Genomic DNA, 24502 nt, shown 5'->3' with positions numbered 1-24502 from the left:
ATATATATAAAATATATTTTAAAATATATACATATAATAATATGTATTATATAATATATATTATATATTATATAATATATAATATGTATTATAATATATTTATTATAATCTTATATATCTATATATATTCAACCCATTACTTAAAAATTAATACAGCACAACTGTCTAACATAATATGTATAATATAATATAATATAATATAATATAATATAATATAATATAATATAATATAATATAATATGTGTTAATTAATTACTTAATTAAAATTGATTTTAATATTTCATATTATTCATATTATTCCATATTAATAATTAGAACAAGCCAAAATTAAAGCGCACATTTTTCACAGGGAGGGCTCCCCACGGGCTCGGAATTGCGAGCGTTTCCCACCTCATCCTGTCCCGCGTCTCCTGGAACTGCCCCACCACGCGCTCCAGCTCCAGTTCCAGGCTCTGCTTTTCCTCCTGGAACTTCGCCTCCTGCTTGGCCATTTTGTCCTTCAGCAGCTCCAGGGTGGTCCTGAACCTGGGAAGGGACGGAGAGCCCGGAGTTTGGGATGTGGGAAAAGCTTTGGGATGGGATGGGATGGGATGGGATGGGATGGGATGGGATGGGATGGGATGGGATGGGATGGATGGGATGGGATGGGATGGATGGGATGGGATGGGATGGGATGGGATGGGATGGATGGGATGGGATGGGATGGATGGGATGGGATGGGATGGGATGGGATGGGATGGGATGGGATGGGATGGGATGGGATGGGATGGGATGGGATGGATGGGGTGGGATGGGATGGGGTGGGATGGGATGGGATTCCCCCAGGATGGGATGGGATTCCCCCGGGATGGGATGGGATGGGGTGGGATGGGATGGGATGGGATGGGATGGGGTGGGATGGGATGGAATGGGGTGGGATGGGATGGGATGGGATGGGGTGGGATGGGATGGGATTCCCCCAGGATGGGATGGGGTGGGATGGGATGGGATGGGATTCCCCTGGGATGGGATGGGATGGGATGGGATGGGATGGGATTCCCCTGGGATGGGATGGGATGGGATGGGATGGGATGGGATGGGATGGGACGGATGGGATGGGATGGGATGGGATGGGATGGATGGGATGGGATGGGATGGATGGGATGGGATGGGATGGGATGGGATGGATGGGATGGGATGGGATGGGATTCCCTCGGGATGGGTTTTACCGGTTGATTTTCCGTTTCTGCAGGGATCGCAGCGTGGAATTTTCTATGTCCAGCTGCCGGAGCACATCCAGGTTGTAGTCCAGCTTCACCTGGTTCAGGTGGTACATCCCCTTCATCTGGCGGAGCTTCCTCTCCAGGCGCTGGAATTCCGCAGGGGAAAAATAAAAAATTCACAAAGAATTCCATGGGCATTCCATGGATTTCCATGAGAAAAAAAAAATCACAAAAAATTCCATGGAAATTCCATGGGAAAAAAACCCCACAAAGAATTCCATGGAAATTCCATGGAAATTCCATGGGAAAAACCCACAAAAACATCCCCTTCATCTGATGGAGCTTCCTCTGCAGGAGCTGGAATTCCATGGGGAAAAAATAAAAAAGTCAGAAAAAATTTGATGGAAATTCCATGGGGGGGAAAAAAATCCCAAAGAATTCCATGGATATTACATAGGGAAAAAGAATTCCATGGAAATTCCATGGTGGGGGGGGGGGGAAATCCCAAAGAATTCCATGGAAATTCCATGGGGGAAAAAAACCCCACAAAGAATTCCATGGAAATTCCATGGAAAAAAACCCCCACAAAGAATTCCATGGGAATTCCATGGGAAAAACCCACAAGGACAAACCCACAAAAACATCCCTTTCATCTGACGGAGCTTCCTCTCCAGGCGCTGGAATTCCACAGGGGAAAAATAAAAAATTCACAAAGAATTCCATGGGCATTCCATGGATTTCCATGAGAAAACAAAATCACAAAAAAATCCATGGGAATTCCATGGGAAAACCCCACAAAGACAAACCCACAAAAACAACCCCTTCATCTGATGGAGCTTCCTCTCCAGGAGCTGGAATTCCATGGGGAAAAAAATAAAAAAGTCAGAAAGAATTCGATGGAAATTCCATGGGGGGGGGGGGGAATCCCAAAGAATTCCATGGATAGTACATGGGGAAAAAGAATTCCATGGAAATTCCATGGGGGAAAAAACCCCACAAAGAATTCCATGGGAAAAAAAACCCACAAAGAATTCCATGGAAATTCCATGGGAAAAAACCCCCACAAAGAATTCCATGGAAATTCCATGGGAAAAACCCACAAAAACATCCCCTTCATCTGATGGAGCTTCCTCTCCAGGCGCTGGAATTCCACAGGGGAAAAATAAAAAATTCACAAAGAATTCCATGGGCATTCCATGGATTTCCATGAGAAAACAAAATCACAAAAAATTCCATGGGAATTCCATGGGAAAACCCCACAAGGACAAACCCACAAAAACAACCCCTTCATCTGATGGAGCTTCCTCTCCAGGCGCTGGGGAAAAAAAAAAATTCACAAAGAATTCCATGGGAAAAAAACTCACAAAGAATTCCATGGAAATTCCATGGGAAAAAACCCCACAAAGAATTCCATGGAATTTCCATGGGAAAAAAAATCCCAAAGAATTCCAAGGAAATTCCATGGAAAAAAACCCACAAAGAATTCCATGGGAATTCCATGGGAAACAACACACAAAGAATTCCATGGATTTCCATGGGGAAAAAAATCCCAAAGAATTCCAAGGAAATTCCATGGATTTCCATGGGGGAAAAAAAAAATCCCAAAGACTTCCATGGGAATTCCATGGGAATTCCATGGGAAAAACTCCACAAAGAATTCCATGGGAATTCCATGGATTTCCATGGGGAAAAACCCACGGAGAATTTCCATGGGGAAAACCCCACAAATCATCCCATGGAAATTCCAAGGGAAAAACCCCACAAAGACAAGCCCGGAGTTTAGGAAAAACCTGTGGAAATTCCCAGAAGGGTTTGGATTCCCCAGGAAAAAAAAAAAAAAACAAAAATCAAAAAAATCTGGAATTAAATCCCAGCAGGGCCAAGAGATTTTTTTTCCCTTTCCAGAGGATGGGGAAAAGGCACAATCCAGGGTTTAATTCCCAAAAATCCCCCCTGAGGCAGAAACCCAAAGGAAAAATCCCAAAAAAACATCAGGGAATTCCTTCCCACCCTAAATCCCAGGCCCAGCTTCAATTTTTGCTTCCAGGTATTTTTGTTTTATTTTTCCACCTGCAGTGAGCAGAGAGAATTCCTGCCCTTATTCCTCAGGGAATTCTGTATTTGTTTGGATTATTTTTACACTTTTATTGGGATATTTGACACTTATTTGGGGTGAAAATAGTGAGATATTTTACATTAATTTGGGGAAGAAAATATTGGGATATTTTATACTTATTTGAGGAAGAAAATATTCCTAAAATCCTGTAATTGTTGGGACTATTTTTACACTTTTATTGGGATATTTTACACTTATTTGGGGTAAAAATATTTGGATATTTTACATTTATCGGCGGAAGAAAATATTTGGATATTTTACATTCATGTAGAGAAGAAAATATTGGGATATTTTCCATTTATTTGGGGAAGAAAATATTGGGATATTTTACATTTATCGGCAGAAGAAAATATTGGGATATTTTACACTTATTTTGGGAAGAAAATATTGGGATATTTGACACTTATTTGGGGAAGAAAATATTGTTATATTTTACATTTATTTGAGGAAGAAAATATTCCTAAAATCCTGTATTTGTAGGGACTATTTTTACACTTTTATTGGGGTATTTTACACTTATTTAGGGAAGAAAATATTGGGATATTTTACATTTATTTGGGGAAGAAAATATTGGGATATTTTTCATTTATTTGGGGAAGAAAATATTGGGATATTTTACATTTATTTGGGGAAGAAAATATTGGGATATTTTACATTTATTTAGGGAAGAAAATATTGGGGTATTTTACACTTATTTGGGGAAGAAAATATTCCTAAAATCCTGTATTTGTTGGGACTATTTTTACACTTTTATTGGGATATTTTACACTTATTTGGGGAAGAAAATATTGGGATATTTTACATTTATTTAGGGAAGAAAATATTGGGATATTTTCCATTTATTTGGGGAAGAAAATATTGGGATATTTTTCATTTATTTGGGGAAGAAAATATTGGGATATTTTACATTTATTTAGGGAAGAAAATATTGGGATATTTTTCACTTATTTAGGGAAGAAAATATTGGGATATTTTTCACTTATTTGGGGAAGAAAATATTGGGATATTTTACACTTATTTGGGGAAGAAAATATTCCTAAAATCCTGTATTTGTTGGGACTATTTTTACACTTTTATTGGGATATTTTACACTTACTTGCAAAAAAAAATATTGGGATATTTTCCATTTATTTGGGGAAGAAAATATTGGGATATTTTACATTTATTTAGGGAAGAAAATATTGGGATATTTTGCACTTATTTGGGGAAGAAAATATTCCTAAAATCCTGTATTTGTTGGGACTATTTTTACACTTTTATTGGGATATTTTACACTTATTTGGGGAAGAAAATATTGGGATATTTTCCATTTATTTGGGGAAGAAAATATTGGGATATTTGACACTTATTTGGGGAAGAAAATATTGGGATATTTTACATTTATTTGGCGAAGAAAATATTGGGATATTTTTCATTTATTTGGGGAAGAAAATATTGGGATATTTTACATTTATTTAGGGAAGAAAATATTGGGATATTTTACACTTGTTTGGGGAAGAAAATATTGTTATATTTTCCATTTATTTGAGGAAGAAAATATTCCTAAAATCCTGTATTTGTAGGGACTATTTTTACAATTTATTGGGATATTTTACACTTACTTGCAAAAAAAAAAAAAAATTGGGTTTTTTTACACTAATTTGGGGAAGAAAATATTCCTAAAATCCTGTATTTGTTGGGACTATTTTTACACTTTTATTGGGATATTTTACACTTACTTGCAAAAAAAAATATTGGGATATTTTACACTTATTTGGGGAAGAAAATATTTGGATATTTTCCATTTATTTGGGGAAGAAAATATTGGGATATTTTACATTTATTTAGGGAAGAAAATATTGGGATATTTTGCACTTATTTGGGGAAGAAAATATTCAAAAATCCTGTATTTGTTGGGACTATTTTTACACTTTTATTGGGATATTTTACACTTATTTGGGGAAGAAAATATTGGGATATTTTACACCTATTTGGGGAAGAAAATATTCCTAAAATCCTGTATTTGTTGGGACTATTTTTACACTTTTATTGGGATATTTTACACTTATTTGGGGAAGAAATATTGGGATATTTTACATTTATTTAGGGAAGAAAATATTGGGATATTTTACATTCATGTAGAGAAGAAAATACTGGGATATTTTCCATTTATTTGGGGAAGAAAATATTGGGATATTTTACACTTATTTGGGGAAGAAAACATTGTTATATTTTCCATTTATTTGAGGAAGAAAATATTCCTAAAATCCTGTATTTGTAGGGACTATTTTTACACTTTTATTGGGGTATTTTACACTTATTTAGGGAAGAAAATATTGGGATATTTTACACCTATTTGGGGAAGAAAATATTCCTAAAATCCCATGGAAAACTTTCCCTGGAACAACCTGAGGGATTTTTTCCGTTGTTATCCCTGTTCCCAAGGCTGCTCCAACAACCAGGATAAAGTTGTGGGACACAAAATTATCTCTGGAGCCTCGCCCAGGAACAGCTCAGGGTTGTTTTTCCAATGTTTTCCCGTCTTTCCAACGGCTCCACGGAATTCTCTGGGAATGCTGAGCCCCAGCACGGAGCTGTTTCCATCCCAAAACATTCCGGGAACGTCCCACGCTCCCGAGTTATCGGGATCTGAGGGCGAGGAGCTGCTGGAGCGAGGCCAGGGAATGCGGCAGGGCTGGGAACGTGCAGCTGCAGCGGGGAGGGATCCAGGGAATCCTTGGAGCCCTTTCCAGAAGGAAGGGAGAGCTGGGATTTGGGATTTGGGATTTGGGATTTGGGATTTGGGATGAGGGCTGGAGGGGCAGGAGGCAGGGAATGGCTTCCAGTGGGAAAGGGGAGCTTGGGATGGTGGGATCTTGGGAAGGGATTCCTGGCTGGGCTGGAATTCCCAGAGAATCCCTGGCAGTGTCCAAGGGTGGATTTGGAGCACCCTGGGATGGTGGGAAGTGTCCCTGGGATGGGATTGAAGGTCCAGGGATCCCATCCCAAACCATTCCAGGATTCTGGGATCCAGGACACTCAGCATCCATCCCGAGGGGTTTTTATGGAATTTAGGGAAGGGAGACCCTTCCTGGAATCCTGAGATTCCCAGTGAAACCCATGGATCCCAAAATTCCTTCTCAAGGAGGAATCAGGATGGGGCTGGATCCAATGGCAGGCTGTGAGAGCTGGGAATGTGCAGCTGCAGCAGGGAGGGATCCAGGGAATCCTTGGAGCCCTTTCCAGAAGGAAGGGAGAGCTGGGATTTGGGATTTGGGATTTGGGATGAAGGATGGAGGGGCAGGAGGCAGGGAATGGCTTCCAGTGGGAAAGGGGAGCTTGGGATGGTGGGATCTTGGGAAGGGATTCCAGGCTGGGCTGGAATTCCCAGAGAATCCCTGGGAGCATCCAGAGGTGGATTTGGAGCACCCTGGGATGGTGGGAATTGGGATTGAAGGTCCAGGGATCCCATAAAACCACTCAGGGATTCTGGGATCAAGGACCCACACGGAGGGACTTTTATGGAATTGAGGGAAGGGAGACCCTTCCTGGAGTGCTGAATTCCCAGGGAAGCCCCTGGATCCTGAAATTCCTTCTCATGGAGGAATCAGGATGGGGCTGGATCCAGTGCCAGGCTGGGAGGGCTGGGAATGTGCAGCTGGATCAGGGCAGGATCCAGGGAATCCTTGGAGCCGCTTCCCCATCCCAAAGGGGCTCCAGGAGAGCTGGGATTTGGGCAAGGGCTGGAGGGGCAGGAGGCAGGGAATGGCTTCCAGTGGGAAAGGGGAGCTTGGGATGGTGGGATCTTGGGAAGGGATTCCTGGCTGGGCTGGAATTCCCAGAGAATCCCTGGCAGTGTCCAAGGAAAGCTTGGATCACCTTGGGATAGTGGGGGTGTCGGGGCTGGAATGGGGTGGGATTTGGGCTCCCTTCCCACCCAAACCATTCCAGCATTCCCAGAGCTGATTCCCTGATCCGGGGCCTCTCCCGGTACCTCCACGTCCTCTTCCAGCTGCCATTTCAGGCCGTCGTGGGTTTCTGTGCTCGCGTCCTGCAGCTCGTTCAGCTGCTGCTCGAAATCCAGAGCCTGGTCCACCTTCCTCCGCAGGAACTCCAGCTGTGGGGACAAGGAGAACCTCATCCAACCCCATCCAACCTCCTCCGACCTCATCCAACCTCATTCCAGCTCATCCAACCTCATCCAACCCCATCCAACCTCCTCCGACCTCATCCAACCTCATTCCAGCTCATCCAACCTCATCCAACCCCATCCAACCTCCTCCAACCTCCTCCCACCTCATTCAACCTCATCCCCTATCATCTAACCTCATCCCAACCTCATCCCAACTCCTCCCACCACATCCAACCCCATCCAACCTCATTCCAGCCTGTCCAACCTCCTCCAACCTCTTCCAACCTCCTCCAACTTCCTCAAACCTCCTCCAACCACATCCAACCTCATCCAACCTCCTCCAACCTCATTCCAGCTCATCCAACCTTATTCCACCTCCTCCAACCTCATCCCACGTCCTCTAACCTCATCCAGCCTGCTCCAACCTCATCCAACCTCCTCCCACCTTATCTAACATCCTCCAACCTCATCCCAAGTCATTCCAGCTCATCCCACCTCCTCCAACCTCACCCAAACTCCTCCTACCTTATCCCACGTCATCCAACCTCATGCCATCTCATCCAGCCTCATCCAACCTCTTCCAACCTCCTCAAACTCCTCCAACCTCCTACCACCTCTTCCAGCCTCATCCAGCCCCATCCAACATCTTCCAACCTCCTCCCATGTCCTCCAACCTTCTCCAACTTCCTCCAACCTCATCCAAACTCTTCCAACCTCCTCCAGCCTCATCCAACTTCATCACCCCCATCCATTCTCATCCAATCTCTACCCACCCTCATCCCACACCATCTAACTCCGCCCATCCCAATCCATTCTCATCCCACCTCCTCCCACCCCATCCCACCCTGTCCAACCTCATCCCACCCCATCCAACCTCATCCCACCTCATCCCACCTCCTCCAATCCCATCCCAATCTCATCCAGTCTCATCCATCCCAATCCAATCCCATCCAACCTCCTCCCATCTTATCCAACCTCATCCATCCCAATCCATCCTCATCCAATCGCATCCAATCCCATCCAATCCCATCCAATGCCACCCAACCTCATCCCACCTCCTCCAATCCCATCCCACCTCATCCAGCCTCTTCCAAACTGATCCATCCACATCCATCCTCATCATCCAACCTCCTCCAACCTCATCCATCCCAATCCATTCTTGTCCAATCTCCTCCAACCTCTTCCAACCCCATCCAATGCCATCCAACCTTCTCCAATCCCATCCAATCTCATCCCACCTCATCCAACCTTATCATCCAACCTCCTCCAACCTCCTCCATTCCAATCCATCCTCATCCAATCTCATCCAACCTCCTCCAACCTCCTCCAACTCAATCCCATCTCATCCATCCCTATCCATCCTCATCCAATCCCATCCAATCCCATCCAATGCCATCCAACCTCGTCCAATCTCGTCCAACCTCATCCAATCCCATCCAATCTTGTCCAACCCCATCCAATCCCATGCAATCCCATCCAATCTCGTCCAACCTCATCCAATCCCATCCAATCTCATCCCATCCAATCCCATCCAATCCCATCCAATCTCATCCAATCCCATCCAATCTCGTCCAATGCCACCCAACCTCATCCCACTTCCTCCAAACCCATCCAACCCCATCCAGCCTCTTCCAACCTCATCCATCCCAATCCAATCTCATCCAACCTCCTCCAACCTCATCCAACATCTTCCAACCTCCTCCAAGTCAATCCCACCTCATCCATCCCAATCCATCCTCATCCAATCCCATCCAACCCCATCCAATCCCATCCAACCCCATCCATCCCAATCCATCCTCATCCCCACCCATCCCACCTCCTCCAATCCCATCCCAATCTCATCCAATCTCATCCATCCCAATCCAATCTCGTCCAACATCCTCCAGCCTCATCCAATCCCATCCAACCTTCTCCAATCCCATCCAATCTCATCCCACCTCATCATCCAACCTCCTCCAACCTCCTCCAATCCCATCCAATCCGATCCAATCTCGTCCAACATCCTCCAGCCTCATCCAATCCCATCCAACCTTCTCCAATCCCATCCAATCTCATCCCACCTCATCATCCAACCTCATCCAATCCCATCCAATCCCATCCAATCCGATCCAACCTCCTCCAACCTCATCCAATCCCATCCAACCTTCTCCAATCCCATCCAATCTCATCCCACCTCATCATCCAACCTCCTCCAACCTCCTCCAATCCCATCCAATCCGATCCAATCTCATCCAATCTCATCCAATCCCATCCAATCCCATCCAATCCCATCCAATCTCATCCCACCTCATCATCCAACCTCCTCCAATCCCATCCAATCCCATCCAATCCCATCCAATCCGATCCAACCTCCTCCAACCTCATCCAACCTCCTCCAACCTCCTCCAATCCCATCCAATCCGATCCAATCCCATCCAATCCCATCCAATCCCATCCAATCCCATCCAATCCCATCCAATCTCATCCCACCTCATCATCCAACCTCCTCCAACCTCCTCCAACCTCCTCCAATCCCATCCAATCCGATCCAATCTCATCCAACCTCCTCCAACCTCATCCAATCCCATCCAACCTTCTCCAATCCCATCCAATCTCATCCCACCTCATCATCCAACCTCCTCCAACCTCCTCCAATCCCATCCAATCCCATCCAATCTCGTCCAACCTCCTCCAGCCCCATCCCACCTCCTCCAGCCTCTCCCAGCCTCATCCAGTCATCGATCCCAAGGGACTTTTCCCACCCTCGGCGATTCCCAGATCTCCCGCGGGGTTCACCTCCTGCTCGTTGTGCACCCTCATGGCCTCGTTCCACCTGTTCCTGTTGCTCGTCAGCATCTCCCGCCGCTCCTCCTCAAACGTTTTCTGCGGAAAATTTGGGAATTCCAGGAATTCCACACTGGGATCCCAGGGAATGGGAACAACACTCCGGGGTCGCTCCCAAGGTCGTTCCCAACCCCTCAGAGCTCCGGATTCCAACCTCGCCCACCCAAATTTCACCCAAAACTCCAAGGATTTTTCCCAAAAAGCCCCGAAAAGAACGGATTTGTCTTTCCAAACAAACTCTGGATCCGCTGGGAGATAAAACCAGCACTGGGAGATAAAAGAAAAAAAATGGGAAGGATTCCATTGATTGCTGGATGGAAAATGATATTTGATTTTACAAATAAACTTTGGGTTTGCTGATAAATTAAATTGGACATCGAAAGATGAAAGAAATAATGGGGAAGAAACCCCCTAAATTCAGTAAGAATTAAAAATTAAAAGGGAGGGTTGTACGTTAGAGGGGAATCTTTGGGATCAGTTGTTTTGGGAAGTCAACCAATGGGGGAAAAACCCTAAATTCGATAAAAATGAAAACTTAAAGGGAGGGTTGTACATTAGAGGGGAATCTTTGGGATCGGGGGTTTTGGGAAGTCTGAACCTCTCGAGTACCTCAGAAATGGTAAAACATCCTAAATTCAGTAAAAATTAAAAATTAAAGGGAAGGTTGCACATTAGAGGGAAAATCTCAGGAGTTTTGGGAAGTCTGAACCTCTCAAGTACCTCAGAAATAGGAAAAAATCCTAAATTCCATAAGAATTGAAAATTAAAAGGGAGGGTTGTACATTAGAGGGAATTATTGGTATCAGGAGTTTTGGGAAGTCCGAACCTCAACCAATGGGGAAACTCCTAAATTCCATAAGAATTAAAAATTAAAAGGAAAAGTTATAAATTAGAGGGAAAATCTCAGGAGTTCTGGGAAGTCTGAACCTCTCAAGCACCTCAGAAATGGGGAAAAAATTCCTAAATTCAGTAAAAATTAAAAATTAAAAGGAAAAGTTATAAATTAGAGGAAAAATCTCAGGAGTTCTGGGAAGTCTGAACCTCTCAAGCAGCTCAGAAATGGGAAAAAAATCCTAAATTCCACAAGAATTGAAAATTAAAAGGGAGGGTTGTACATTAGAGGGAATTATTGGTATCAGGAGTTTTGGGAAGTCCGAACCTCAACCAATGGGGAAACTCCTAAATTCCATAAGAATTAAAAATTAAAAGGAAAAGTTATAATTTAGAGGAAAAATCTCAGGAGTTCTGGGAAGTCTGAACCTCTCAAGCACCTCAGAAATGGGGAAAAACTCCTAAATTCAGTAAAAATTAAAATTAAAGGGAAGGTTGCACATTAGAGGGAAAATCTCAGGAGTTCTGGGAAGTCTGAACCTCTCAAGTACCTCAGAAATGGGGAAAAAATTCCTAAATTTCATAAGAATTAAAAATTAAAAGGGAGGGTTATAAATTGGAGGGGAATCTTTGGGATCAGGAGATTTGGAAGTCTGAACCTCTCAGGTACCTCAGAAATGGGAAAAATATCCTGAGTTCCATCAGAATTGAAAATTAAAATAATTACTATATATACATAAAATCTATAAAAGAATTCATATATATATATATAAAGCAAATCTATAGAATGTATTAAAAATTTTATATATATATAAAGCAAATCTATAAAATATAGGAAAGAATTTATATATATATATATAAAACAAATCTATAAAATATATAAAAGAATTTATATATAAATAAAGGAAATCTATAAAATATATAAAAGTACTTCTATATATATTTTAAGTAAATATATAAAATATATAAAAGAATACATATAAAGTAAATCTATAAAATATGTAAAAAGATTTATATACATATATAAAGCAAATCGATAAAAAATATAAAAGCATTTGTTTAAATATATAAAGGAAATATATAAAATATATAAAAGAATTTATATATATAAAGCAAACCTATAAAATATATAAAAATTTATGTACATATACAGCAAATATACAAAATATATAAAAGAATTTATATTCATATATAAAGTAAAATCCATAAAACATATAAAAAATTTATATATATATAAAGCAAATCCATAAAATATAGGAGTTTATATTTATATATATATAAAACAAATCTATAAAATATATAAAAGAATTTACATATAAGTAAAGGAAATCAATAAAATATATAAAAGTATTTCTATATATACTTAAAGTAAATCTATAAAATATATAAAAGAATATATATAAAGTAAATTTATAAAATATATAAAAGTATTTCTATATATATTTAAAGATAATCTATAAAATATATAAAAGAATATATATAAAGTAAATCTATAAAATAAGTAAAAAGATTTATATATATATGTAAATAAAGGAAATCAATAAAATATATAAAAGTATTTCTATATATACTTAAAGTAAATCTATAAAATATATAAAAGAATATATATAAAGTAAATTTATAAAATATATAAAAGTATTTCTATATATATTTAAAGATAATCTATAAAATATATAAAAGAATATATATAAAGTAAATCTATAAAATAAGTAAAAAGATTTATATATATATGTAAATAAAGGAAATCTATAAAATATATAAAAGTATTTCTATACATATTTAAAGTAAATCTATAAAATATATAAAAGAATATATATAAAGTAAATCTATAAATTATGTAAAAAGATTTATATATACATATAAAGCAGATCTATAAAAATATAAAAGCATTTGTTTAAATATATAAAGGAAATCTATAAAATATATAAAAGAATTTATATTTATAAAGCAAATCTATAAAATATATAAAAATTTATATATAAATATATAAAAATACATGACTTTTTAGATAGATATATATATATATATATATATTAAGCAAATATATAAAAAATATAAAAGAATAAAGCACAAAGGAGACTCCTGACTCTTATTTGAACACAAACCTCTGGTGTTTGTGGATAAATTTTCCTAAAAATCCAGAAAGCAAATCAATTTTCCCACTTTTCCCGTTTGTGCCGGGGCCGGGGTACCTCGATGTGCCGCAGGTGGTGCCGGAAGGATTTGAGCGTGGAGCGCGTCTGCTCCTCCATCCGCTCCAGGAGCACCCGCGTGGCCTCGGCCTGAGCCCTCAGGCTCTGCTCGTACAGCGCGTCCGCGGCCTTCAGCTCCTGGCAAAACACGGCAAAGGAGCCGGGAAGTGGCGGGAACCATCAGGGAATGATCAGGGAATGATCAGGGAATGATCAGGGAATGGTCAGGGAATGATCCCTCAGGGAATGATCAGGGAATGATCAGGGAATGCTCAGGGAATGCTCAGGGAATGATCCCTCAGGGAATGATCAGGGAATGATCAGGGAATGCTCAGGGAATGATCAGGGAATGATCAGGGAATGGTCAGGGAATGATCAGGGAATGATCAGGGAATGATCAGGGAATGCTCAGGGAATGATCAGGGAATGCTCAGGGAATGCTCAGGGAATGGTCAGGGAATGCTCAGGGAATGCTCAGGGAATGATCAGGGAATGCTCAGGGAATGATCAGGGAAAGGGCAGGGAATGCTCAGGGAATGATCAGGGAATGGTCAGGGAATGCTCAGGGAATGCTCAGGGAAAGGGCAGGGAATGCTCAGGGAATGATCAGGGAATGCTCAGGGAATGATCAGGGAATGATCCCTCAGGGAATGATCAGGGAATGATCAGGGAATGATCAGGGAATGATCAGGGAATGATCAGGGAATGGTCAGGGAATGATCAGGGAATGGGCAGGGAATGCTCAGGGAATGTTCAGGGAATGCTCAGGGAATGATCAGGGAATGATCCCTCAGGGAATGCTCAGGGAATGCTCAGGGAAAGCTCAGGGAATGGGCAGGGAATGCTGAGGGAATGCTCAGGGAAAGCTCAGGGAATGATCAGGGAAAGGGCAGGGAATGCTCAGGGAATGCTCAGGGAATGATCAGGGAATGGGCAGGGAATGCTCAGGGAATGATCAGGGAATGGTCAGGGAATGATCAGGGAATGCTCAGGGAATGCTCAGGGAATGCTCAGGGAATGGGCAGGGAATGCTCAGGGAATGCTCAGGGAATGCTCAGGGACAGGGCAGGACGTGGAATTATCGTGGACTGGGTGGGAATGGAATTCAAGGATCATCCAGTTCCAACCCCGCGATCACAGGGTGATCCAAACTTTCCTTGGATGCTCCCAGGGGTTCTCTGGGAATCCCTTCCCAAGATCCCACCATCCCAAGCTCCCCTTTCCCACTGGAAGCCATTCCCTGCCTCCTGCCCCTCCAGCCCTTGCCCAAATCCCAGCTCTCCTTTCCCTTTGGAAAAGGCTCCAAGGATTCCCTGGATCCTCCCCTGATCCAGCTGCACATTCCCAGCTCTCCCAGCCTGGCACTGGATCCAGCCCAATCCCAGCTCCTCTCCAGGGAGGAATTTTGGGATCCAGGGGTTTCACTGGGAACTGGGGACTCCAGGAAGGGTCTCCCTTCCCTTTTCCATCCCCAAATTCCATAAAAATCCCTGGATCCTGAGTGTCCTTGATCCCAGAATGCCGGAATGGTTTGGGATGGGATCCATGGACCTTCTATCCCAATCCCACCACCCCAGGGTGATCCAAACCCACCCTTGGATGCTCCCAGGGATTCTCTGGGAATTCCAGCCCAGCCAGGAATCCCTTCCCAAGATCCCACCATCCCAAGCTCCCCTTTCCCACTGGAAGCCATTCCCTGCCTCCCACCCCTCCAGCCCTTGCCCAAATCCCAGCTCTCCTTTCCCTCTGGAAAAGGCTCCAAGGATCCCCTGGATCCTCCCCTGATCCAGCTGCACATTCCCAGCTCTCCCGGCCTGGATCCCCACCCTGCTCCCAGAATTCCCAAGGTACCTCCTGGAGCTCCCGGATGAGCTGGTTCTTCCTGGCCAGGAGCTGCTCGCACTCCTGGCGCTGCTGCTCCAGCAGCTCCCACAGCTCCTGCGGGACCTTCAGGTCCCCCGCCAGGCCCCACTTGGAGTTGATCTGCTCCAGCTTCTGCGTGCCCTGCTTGGCGTCCGCCTCCAGCTTTTCCAGCCTGAGGGAACACAGGGAGTCAGGGAGATGGGACAGGGCTGGAATTGCTCCAGACATGGGGTTCTTCTCTTCCCTGAATCCCTTCCATGAATCCCTTCTCGTCCCTGAATCCCTTTCCTTCCCTAAATCCCTTCCATGAATCTCTTGCCTGAACCCCTTTCCTAAATCCATTCCCTAAATCACTTCCCTGAATTCCCTTCCTTCTGTAAATCCCTTCCCTTCCCTTCCCTTCCCTTCCCTTCCCTTCCCTTCCCTTCCCTTCCCTTCCCTTCCCTTCCCTTCCCTTCCCTTCCCTTCCCTTCCCTTCCCTTCCCTTCCCTTCCCTTCCCTTCCCTTCCCTTCCCTTCCCTTCCCTTCATCCCTTCCCTTTCCCAAATCTTCTCCCTGAATCCCTTTCCTAAATCCCTTCAGTGAATCCATTCCCTGAACCCCTTTCCTTCCCTGATTCCCTTCCCTGAGTCTCTTCCCAAATCCCATCCCTGAATCCATTCCCTGAATCCATTCCCTGAATCCCTTCCATGAATCCCTTCCCTAAATCTGTTCCCTAAAATCCCTCTCCTACCTTAAATCCCTTCCCGAAATCCCTTCCCTAAAACCCTTCCCTAAATCCATTCCCAAAATCCCCTCCCTAAATTCCTTCCCAAAATTCATTTCCTAAGTCCCTTTCCTTCTCTAAATCCCTCCCTGCATCCCTTTCCTAAATCCATTCCCTAAATCCTTTCCATTAATCCCTTCCCTGAATCCCTCACCTAAAATCCCTTTCCTACTCTAAATCTCCACCCCGAATCCCTTCCCTAAATCCATTCCGTAAGTCCCGTCCCTGAATCCCTTTCCTAAATCCCCTCCCTAAAATTCCTTTCCTTCACTAAATCCCTTTCTTGAATCCCTTCCTTGAATCCCCTCCCTAAATCCCTTCCCTGAATCCCTTCCCTTTCCTAAATCCCCTCCCTAAAATCCTTTTCTTAAATCCCTTCCCTAAATCCCTTCCCTGAATCTCTTTCCTTTCCTAAATCCCTTTCCTGATTCCATTCCCTGAATCCCTTCCCTGGATCCTCTCCCTAAAATCCCTTCCCTGAATCCATTCTCTAAATCCCTTCCCTAAAAACCCCTTCCTCAATCTATTCCCTAAATGCCTTCCATGAATTCCTTCCCTAAATTCCTTCCCTTGTTCCATTCCCTAAATCCCCTCCCTGAATCCCTTTCCTAAATCCCTTCCCTAAATCCTTCCCCAAAATCCCTTCCCGGAATCCCATCCATGAATCCTTTCCCTAAAATCCCTTCCCTAAATCCCTTCTCTAAATCTCTTTCCTAAATCCTTTCCATGAATCCACTCCCTGAATCTCTTCCATGAATTCCATCCCTGAATCCCTTCCCTAAATCCATTCCCTAAACTCTTCCCCTAAATCCCTTTCCTTCCCTAAACCCCTTTCCTGATTCCATTCCCCAAATCCTTTCCCTAAATCCCCTTCCCCGAATCCCTTCCCTAAATCCCTTTCCTTCCCTAAATCCATTCCCTGAATCTCCTTCCTTTCCTGAATTCCTCTCCTTCCCTGAATCCCTTCCCTAAACTCCACTTCCTTCCCTAAATCCCGGGAGCACGGATTTGGTGTTTCCTGACGGAAAAGCAGGATGGGATCACCCAGGAACGATCCTGGTGGGGATCAGGGAATGCCAGAGGGTGGAAAAACCTTTGGAAAACCCCAGCAGGAAAAATTCCACTGCCAGAGCAGGACGGGCAGGGCCTTTCCAGGAATGCGCTGAGGAATTCCAAGAAGGAATTCCAGGGTGGTTTGGGATGGGATTTGTGGAGCTTCAATCCCATCCCATTCCAACCCAAAGGTCCCAGGGTCATCCAGACTTTCCTTGGACACTGCCAGGGATTCTCTGGGAATCCCAGCCCAGCCAGGAATCCCTTCCCAAGGTCCCACCATCCCAAGCTCCCCTTTCCCACTGGAAGCCATTCCCTGCCTCCTGCCCCCCCATCCTTCATCCCAAATTCCAAATTCCAGCTCTGGAATCACAAATTTCCCTCTGGAAAGGGCTCCAAGGATTCCCTGGATCCTTCCCTGATCCAGCTGCACATTCCCAGCTCTCCCAGCCTGGCACTGGATCCAGCCCCATCCCGATTCCTCCTTGAGAAGGAATTTTGGGATCCAGGGGCTTCACTGGGAATCTCAGGACTCCAGGAAGGGTCTCCCTTCCCTTTCCCATCCCCAAATTCCATAAAAATCCCTCGGGATGGATCCTGAGTGTCCTTGATCCCAGAATCCCGGGATGGTTTGGGATGGGATCCCTGGACCTTCAATCCCATCCTATTTCCACCCCACCATCCCAGGCTGCTCCAACCTTTCCTTGGACACTCCCAGGGATTCTCTGGGAATTCCAGCCCAGCCAGGAATCCCTTCCCAAGGTCCCACAATCCCAAGCTCCCCTTTCCCACTGGAAGCCATTCCCTGGCTCCTGCCCCTCCATCCCATTCCCAAATCCACCTCCAGCTCTCCTGGAAACCTCCAGAAAACTCCCCCAAACCACCTGGGCCAGGTGGGATTTGGGATCTTGTCAGGGGCCGGGATTTTCCATGGGAATCCGGCAGAATTCCCAAATCCCAAGCTCACCTCCTGCGCTTGTCCTGCCTGTCCTTTTCCCGCCGCTGCGATTCCCGGAGGTCGGATTCCACCTGGACGTTGGTCAGCAGCTGCGTCCCGTGGAAGAGCAGCTTGGCCAGGGCCTGCCGGGAAAGGGACATCCCGGGAATTTGGGCTTGGAATGCACCAATCCCGGATCTTTCCCGTCCGTGGGATGGGTGGGAATCCAAGTCCAAGGATCCCGGTCAAATCCCAATCCCTCAAGGATCCAGAAATCCCTTTCTTTGCCTAAATCCCTTCCCTGAATCCCATCCCATCCCATCCTGAAATCCCGTCTGAAATCCCCTCCTGGAATTCCATCCTGGAATTCCATCCCATAATCCCACCCCATAATCCAATCCCAGAATATCATCCTGGAATCCCATCCTGGAATCTCATCCCATAATCCCATCTCAGAATCCCATCCCATCCCAGAATCTCACCCCAGAATCCCATCCCATAATCCCATGACAGAATCTCTTTCTGGAATTCCATCCCTTAATCCCACCCCATAATCCCATCCCAGAATCCCATCCCATCCTGAAATCCCTTCCCAGAATCCCTTCCAGGAATCCCATCCCAGAATCCCATCTGTGAATCCTATCCCATCTCATAATCCCATAATCCTTTCCCATAATCCCATCCCATAATCCCATGACAGAATCCCATCCCATATCCCCATCCCATAATCCCATCCTGGAATCCCATCCCAGAATTCCATCCTGGAATCCCATCCCATCCCATAATTCCAGAATCCCTTCCCATAATTCCATCATGGATTCCCATTCCATAGTTCCATAATTCCATCCCAGGATCCCATAATCTCATCCTGAAATCCCATCCCATAATCCCATCGCAGAATCCCATCCCATAATCCCTTCCTGGAATCCCATCCCATAATCCCATCCCAGAATCCCATAATCCTATCCCATAATCCCATCCCATAATCCCATCCCATAATCCCATCCTATCCCACAATCCCATAATCCCATCCCGGAATCCCATCCCATAATCCCATCTCAGAATCCCATCCTGGAATCCCATCCCATGATCCCATAATCCCATCCTGAAATCCCATCCCAGAATCCCACCCCATAATCCCATCCCAGAATCCCATAATTCCATCCCATAATCCCATCTCAGAATCCCATCCTGGAATCCCATCCCATGATCCCATAATCCCATCCTGAAATCCCATCCCAGAATCCCACCCCATAATCCCATCCCAGAATCCCATAATTCCATCCCATAATCCCATCTCGGAATCCCATCCCATCCCAAAATCCCATAATCCCCAAATCCCATAATCCCAAAATCCCATAATCCCATACCAGAATCTAAACCTGGAATCCCATCCCAGAATCCCATCCCATCCATAACCCCATTCCATAATTCCATCCCAGAATCCCACTTCATAATCCCATAATCCCATCCTGGAATCCAATCCCATCCCAGAATCCCATCCCATCCATAACCCCATTCCATAATTCCATCCCATAATCCCATCCCAGAATCCCATAATTCCATCCCATAATCCCATCTCGGAATCCCAAAATCCCATAATCCCCAAATCCCATAATCCCAAAATCCCATAATCCCATCCCAGAATCTAAACCTGGAATCCCATCCCAGAATCCCATCCCATCCATAACCCCATTCCATAATTCCATCCCGGAATCCCACTTCATAATCCCATAATCCCATCCCGGAATCCAATCCCATCCCAGAATCCCCGTCAGAGGTTGGAAAATCCCACGGAATCCAACCATTCCCAGCACCAAGGGTCCAGCCCCAATCCCACACCAGGAATTTCTCCTGGATTTTTGTCCCACCAAGGGAACACCAAGAAGGAAAACAGGGAACAAGGATGGATCCAAGAGGAGATTCCCATTGGATCCCAAATCCCGGTCCTGGGGAGGTTTTCTCCTGGATTTTTGTCCCATCAAAGGGGACACCAAGAAGGAAAACATGGAACAAGGATGGATCCAAGAGGAGATTCCCATCGGATCCCAAATCCCGGTCCTGGGGAATTTTTTCCCCATTTTTTTGTCCCACCAAGGATCAAAATAAGGGATAAGGATGGATCCTAGAGGAGATTCCCATTGGATCCCAAATCCCAATCCTGGCGAGTTCCTCTCCCGGTTTTTGGCCCAAAAAGGAGAAAAACAAGGGATAAGGAAGGATCCAAGAGGAGATTCCCATTGGATCCCAAATCCCGGTCCTGGGGAGGTTTTCTCCTGGATTTTTGTCCCATCAAAGGGGACACCAAGAAGGAAAACATGGAACAAGGATGGATCCAAGAGGAGATTCCCATCGGATCCCAAATCCCGGCCTCCTGGGGAATTTTTTCCCCATTTTTTTGTCCCACCAAGGATCAAAATAAGGGATAAGGATGGATCCTAGAGGAGATTCCCATTGGATCCCAAATCCCACTCCTGGGGAGTTTCTCTCCCAATTTTTAGCCCAAAAAGGAGAAAACCCAGGGATAAGAAGGGATCCAAGAGAACATTCCCATTGGATCCCAAATCCCGGTCCTGGAGAGTTTCTCTCCCAATTTTTGTCCCACCAACAGGATACCAAGGAGGAAAACATGGAACAAGGAGGCATCCCAGAGGAAATTCCCATCACATCCCAAATTCCACTCCTGGGAATTTCTCTTCCAGTTTTTTGTCCCACCAGGGGGACATCAAGGAGGAAAACATGGAAGAAGGATGGATCCCAGAGGAAATTCCCATCAGATCCTGATGATCCAGCCCCAGTCCCAATCCTGGGGAGTTCCTCTCCTGGTTTTTAGCCCAAAAAGGAGGAAACCCAGGGATAAGGAAGGATCCAAGAGGAGATTCCCATTGGATCCCAAATCCCGGTCCTGAGGAGGTTTTCTCCTGGATTTTTGTCCCATCAAAGGGGACACCAAGAAGGAAAACAGGGAACAAGGAGGGATCCAAGAGGAGATTCCCATTGGATCCCAAATCCCGGTCCTGGGGAGTTTCTCTCCTGGTTTTTAGCCCAAAAAGGAGGAAACCCAGGGATAAGAAGGGATCCAAGAGAACATTCCCATTGGATCCCAAATCCCGGTCCTGGAGAGTTTCTCTCCCAACTTTTGTCCCACCAACAGGATACCAAGGAGGAAAACATGGAACAAGGAGGGATCCCAGAGGAAATTCCCATCACATCCCAAATTCCACTCCTGGGAATTTCTCTTCCAGTTTTTTGTCCCACCAGGGGGACATCAAGGAGGAAAACATGGAAGAAGGATGGATCCCAGAGGAAATTCCCATCAGATCCTGATGATCCAGCCCCAGTCCCAATCCTGGGGAGTTCCTCTCCCGGTTTTTGGCCCAAAAAGGAGAAAAACAAGGGATAAGGAAGGATCCAAGAGGAGATTCCCATTGGATCCCAAATCCCGGTCCTGGGGAGGTTTTCTCCTGGATTTTTGTCCCATCAATGGGACACCAAGAAGGAAAACATGGAACAAGGATGGATCCAAGAGGAGATTCCCATTGGATCCCAAATCCCGGTCCTGGGGAATTTTTTCCCCATTTTTTTGTCCCACCAAGGATCAAAATAAGGGATAAGGATGGATCCTAGAGGAGATTCCCATTGGATCCCAAATCCCAATCCTGGCGAGTTCCTCTCCTGGTTTTTAGCCCAAAAAGGAGGAAACCCAGGGATAAGAAGGGATCCAAGAGAACATTCCCATTGGATCCCAAATCCCGGTCCTGGAGAGTTTCTCTCCCAATTTTTGTCCCACCAACAGGATACCAAGGAGGAAAACATGGAACAAGGAGGGATCCCAGAGGAAATTCCCATCACATCCCAAATTCCACTCCTGGGAATTTCTCTTCCAGTTTTTTGTCCCACCAAGGGGACATCAAGGAGGAAAACATGGAAGAAGGATGGATCCCAGAGGAAATTCCCATCAGATCCTGATGATCCAGCCCCAGTCCCAATCCTGGGGAGTTCCTCTCCCGGTTTTTGGCCCAAAAAGGAGAAAAACAAGGGATAAGGAAGGATCCAAGAGGAGATTCCCATTGAATCCCAAATCCCGGTCCTGGGGAGGTTTTCTCCTGGATTTTTGTCCCATCAAAGGGGACACCAAGAAGGAAAACATGGAACAAGGAGGGATCCAAGAGGAGATTCCCATCGGATCCCAAATCCCGGCCTCCTGGGGAATTTTTTCCCCATTTTTTTTCCCACCAAGGATCAAAAGAAGGGATAAGGATGGATCCTAGAGGAGATTCCCATTGGATACCAAATCCCACTCCTGGGGAGTTTCTCTCCTGGTTTTTAGCCCAAAAAGGAGAAAACCCAGGGATAAGAAGGGATCCAAGAGAACATTCCCATTGGATCCCAAATCCCGGTCCTGGAGAGTTTCTCTCCCAACTTTTGTCCCACCAACAGGATACCAAGGAGGAAAACATGGAACAAGGAGGGATCCCAGAGGAAATTCCCATCACATCCCAAATTCCACTCCTGGGAATTTCTCTTCCAGTTTTTTGTCCCACCAGGGGGACATCAAGGAGGAAAACATGGAAGAAGGATGGATCCCAGAGGAAATTCCCATCAGATCCTGATGATCCAGCCCCAGTCCCAATCCTGGGGAGTTCCTCTCCCGGTTTTTGGCCCAAAAAAGGAGGAAAGCCAGGGATAAGTAAGGATCCAAGAGGAGATTCCCATTGGATCCCAAATCCCGGTCCCGGGGAGTTTCTGTCCCGGTTTTTGGCCCAAAAAAAGGACGAAAGCCAGGGATAAGGAAGGATCCAAGAGGAGATTCCCATTGGATCCCAAATCCTGGTCCTGGGGAGTATTTTCCTTATATTTTGTCCCATCAATGGGACACCAAGGAGGAAAACATGGAACAAGGATGGATCCAAGAGGAAATTCCCATTAGATCCCAAATCCTGGTCCTAAGGTGCTCTTCTCCCTTTTTTTTTTTTTTTTTGTCTCATCTCTCCCGGTTTTTGGCGCAAAAAGGAGAAAAACAAGGGATAAGAAAGGATCCAAGAGGAGATTCCCACTGGATCTCAAGGATCTGGCCCGAATTCCCACTGTGGAGTTTCTCTCCCGGTTTTTGGTCCATAAAGGAGGAAATCCCGGGATAAAGAGGGATCCAAGAGGAGATCCCAATTGGATCCCAAATCCCACTCCTGGGGAGTTTCTCTCCCGGTTTTTGGTCCATAAAGGAGGAAATCCCGGGATAAAGAGGGATCCAAGAGGAGATCCCAATTGGATCCCAAATCCCACTCCCGGGGAGTTTCTCTCCTGGTTTTTGGTCCATAAAGGAGGAAATCCCGGGATAAAGAGGGATCCAGGAGGAGATTCCCAATCCCTCCTCACCCTCTCGGTCTCCTTGACCAGCTTCAGGCTCTTCCCCTTCTCCTCCTCCTGCTCCTCCTCCTTGTCCTGCTCCACCTTCTCTCCAAGCGCTTCCCTGGCAGGAAAACGGGGAAAAGTTGGGAATATTGTAATAATAGTAATAATAGTAATAATAGTAATAATAATAATAATAATAATAATAATAATAATAATAATAATAATAATAATAATAATAATTTAATTCAATTAATATAAATATATAAAATTTATCTATAATAAATATCATATCATATAATATCATTCATATTAATTTAATTATTATAAACTTTTATATGAATGGATTTGGGATGGGTCCGGAGCCCCGGGAATGGTCCTGAGCCCTGGGGACAGGTCTGGGATGGTTCTGAGCCCTCGTTTTGGATCCTGAGCCTGGGATTTGCTTTGGGATGGATCCTGAGCCTCTGGGATGGATCCTGAGCCTGTGATTGAGTCTAGGATGGATCTTGAGCTTGGGATTTGGTTTGGGATCGATCCTGAGCCTGGGGTTGGGTTTGAGACAGATCCTGAATCTGGGATTTGGTCTAGGATGGATCCTGAGCCTTTGGAATTTGGTCTGGGATGGATCCTGAGCCTGAGACTGGGCTCGGGATGGATCGTGAGCCCCGATTGGGTTTGGGATGGATCCTGAGCCTTTGGGATGGATCCTGAGCCTGGGATTTGGTTTGGGATTTGGGATGGATCCTGAGCCTGGGATTAGGTTTGGGATTTGGGATGGATCCTGAGCCTTTGGGACTGATCCTGAGCCTGGGATTAGGTTGGGGATGAAGCCTGAGCCTTTGGAGTGGATCTTGAGCCAGGGAATGGATTTGGGATGGATCCTGAGCCTGGGATTGGGATGGATCCTGAGGCTTTGGGATGGATCCTGAGCCTGGGATTGGGTTTGGGATGGTTTTGGAGCCCCGGGAATGGTCCTGAGCACTGGGGATGGATTTGGGATGGATCCTGAGCCTCTGGGATGGATCCTGAACCTTTGGGATTGGGTTTGAGATGGATCCTGAGCCCTGGGAATGGTTCTGAGCCCTGGGGATGGATTTGGGATGGATTCTGAGCATTTGGGATGTATCCTGAGCTCTGGGATTGGAACTGGGATTGATCCAGAGACTTTGGGGTGGATCCTGAGCCAAGGATTGGGATGAATCCTGACCCTGGGATTGGGTTTGGGATGGACTCTGAGCCTCTGGGATGGATCCTGA

The 24502-nt window shown here is 45.1% G+C and overlaps 1 protein-coding gene across 1 annotated transcript in view; it reads right to left on the bottom strand.

Moving 5' to 3' along the window:
- The window catches only part of DRC1 (dynein regulatory complex subunit 1), a 29715-nt gene that overhangs the window by 4484 nt on the left and 729 nt on the right, over positions 1–24502 (bottom strand). The window contains 8 exon segments of the mRNA XM_058801534.1: positions 391–525; positions 1209–1348; positions 7292–7414; positions 10205–10291; positions 13276–13413; positions 15127–15310; positions 17925–18037; positions 23271–23364. Coding sequence (XP_058657517.1) covers positions 391–525; positions 1209–1348; positions 7292–7414; positions 10205–10291; positions 13276–13413; positions 15127–15310; positions 17925–18037; positions 23271–23364 — 1014 coding nt within the window.

This window comes from Ammospiza caudacuta, chromosome 3 (assembly GCF_027887145.1).
Source record: "Ammospiza caudacuta isolate bAmmCau1 chromosome 3, bAmmCau1.pri, whole genome shotgun sequence".
Classification (NCBI taxonomy): domain Eukaryota; kingdom Metazoa; phylum Chordata; class Aves; order Passeriformes; family Passerellidae; genus Ammospiza; species Ammospiza caudacuta.
This window is presented reverse-complemented; position numbering and strand designations above follow the sequence as displayed.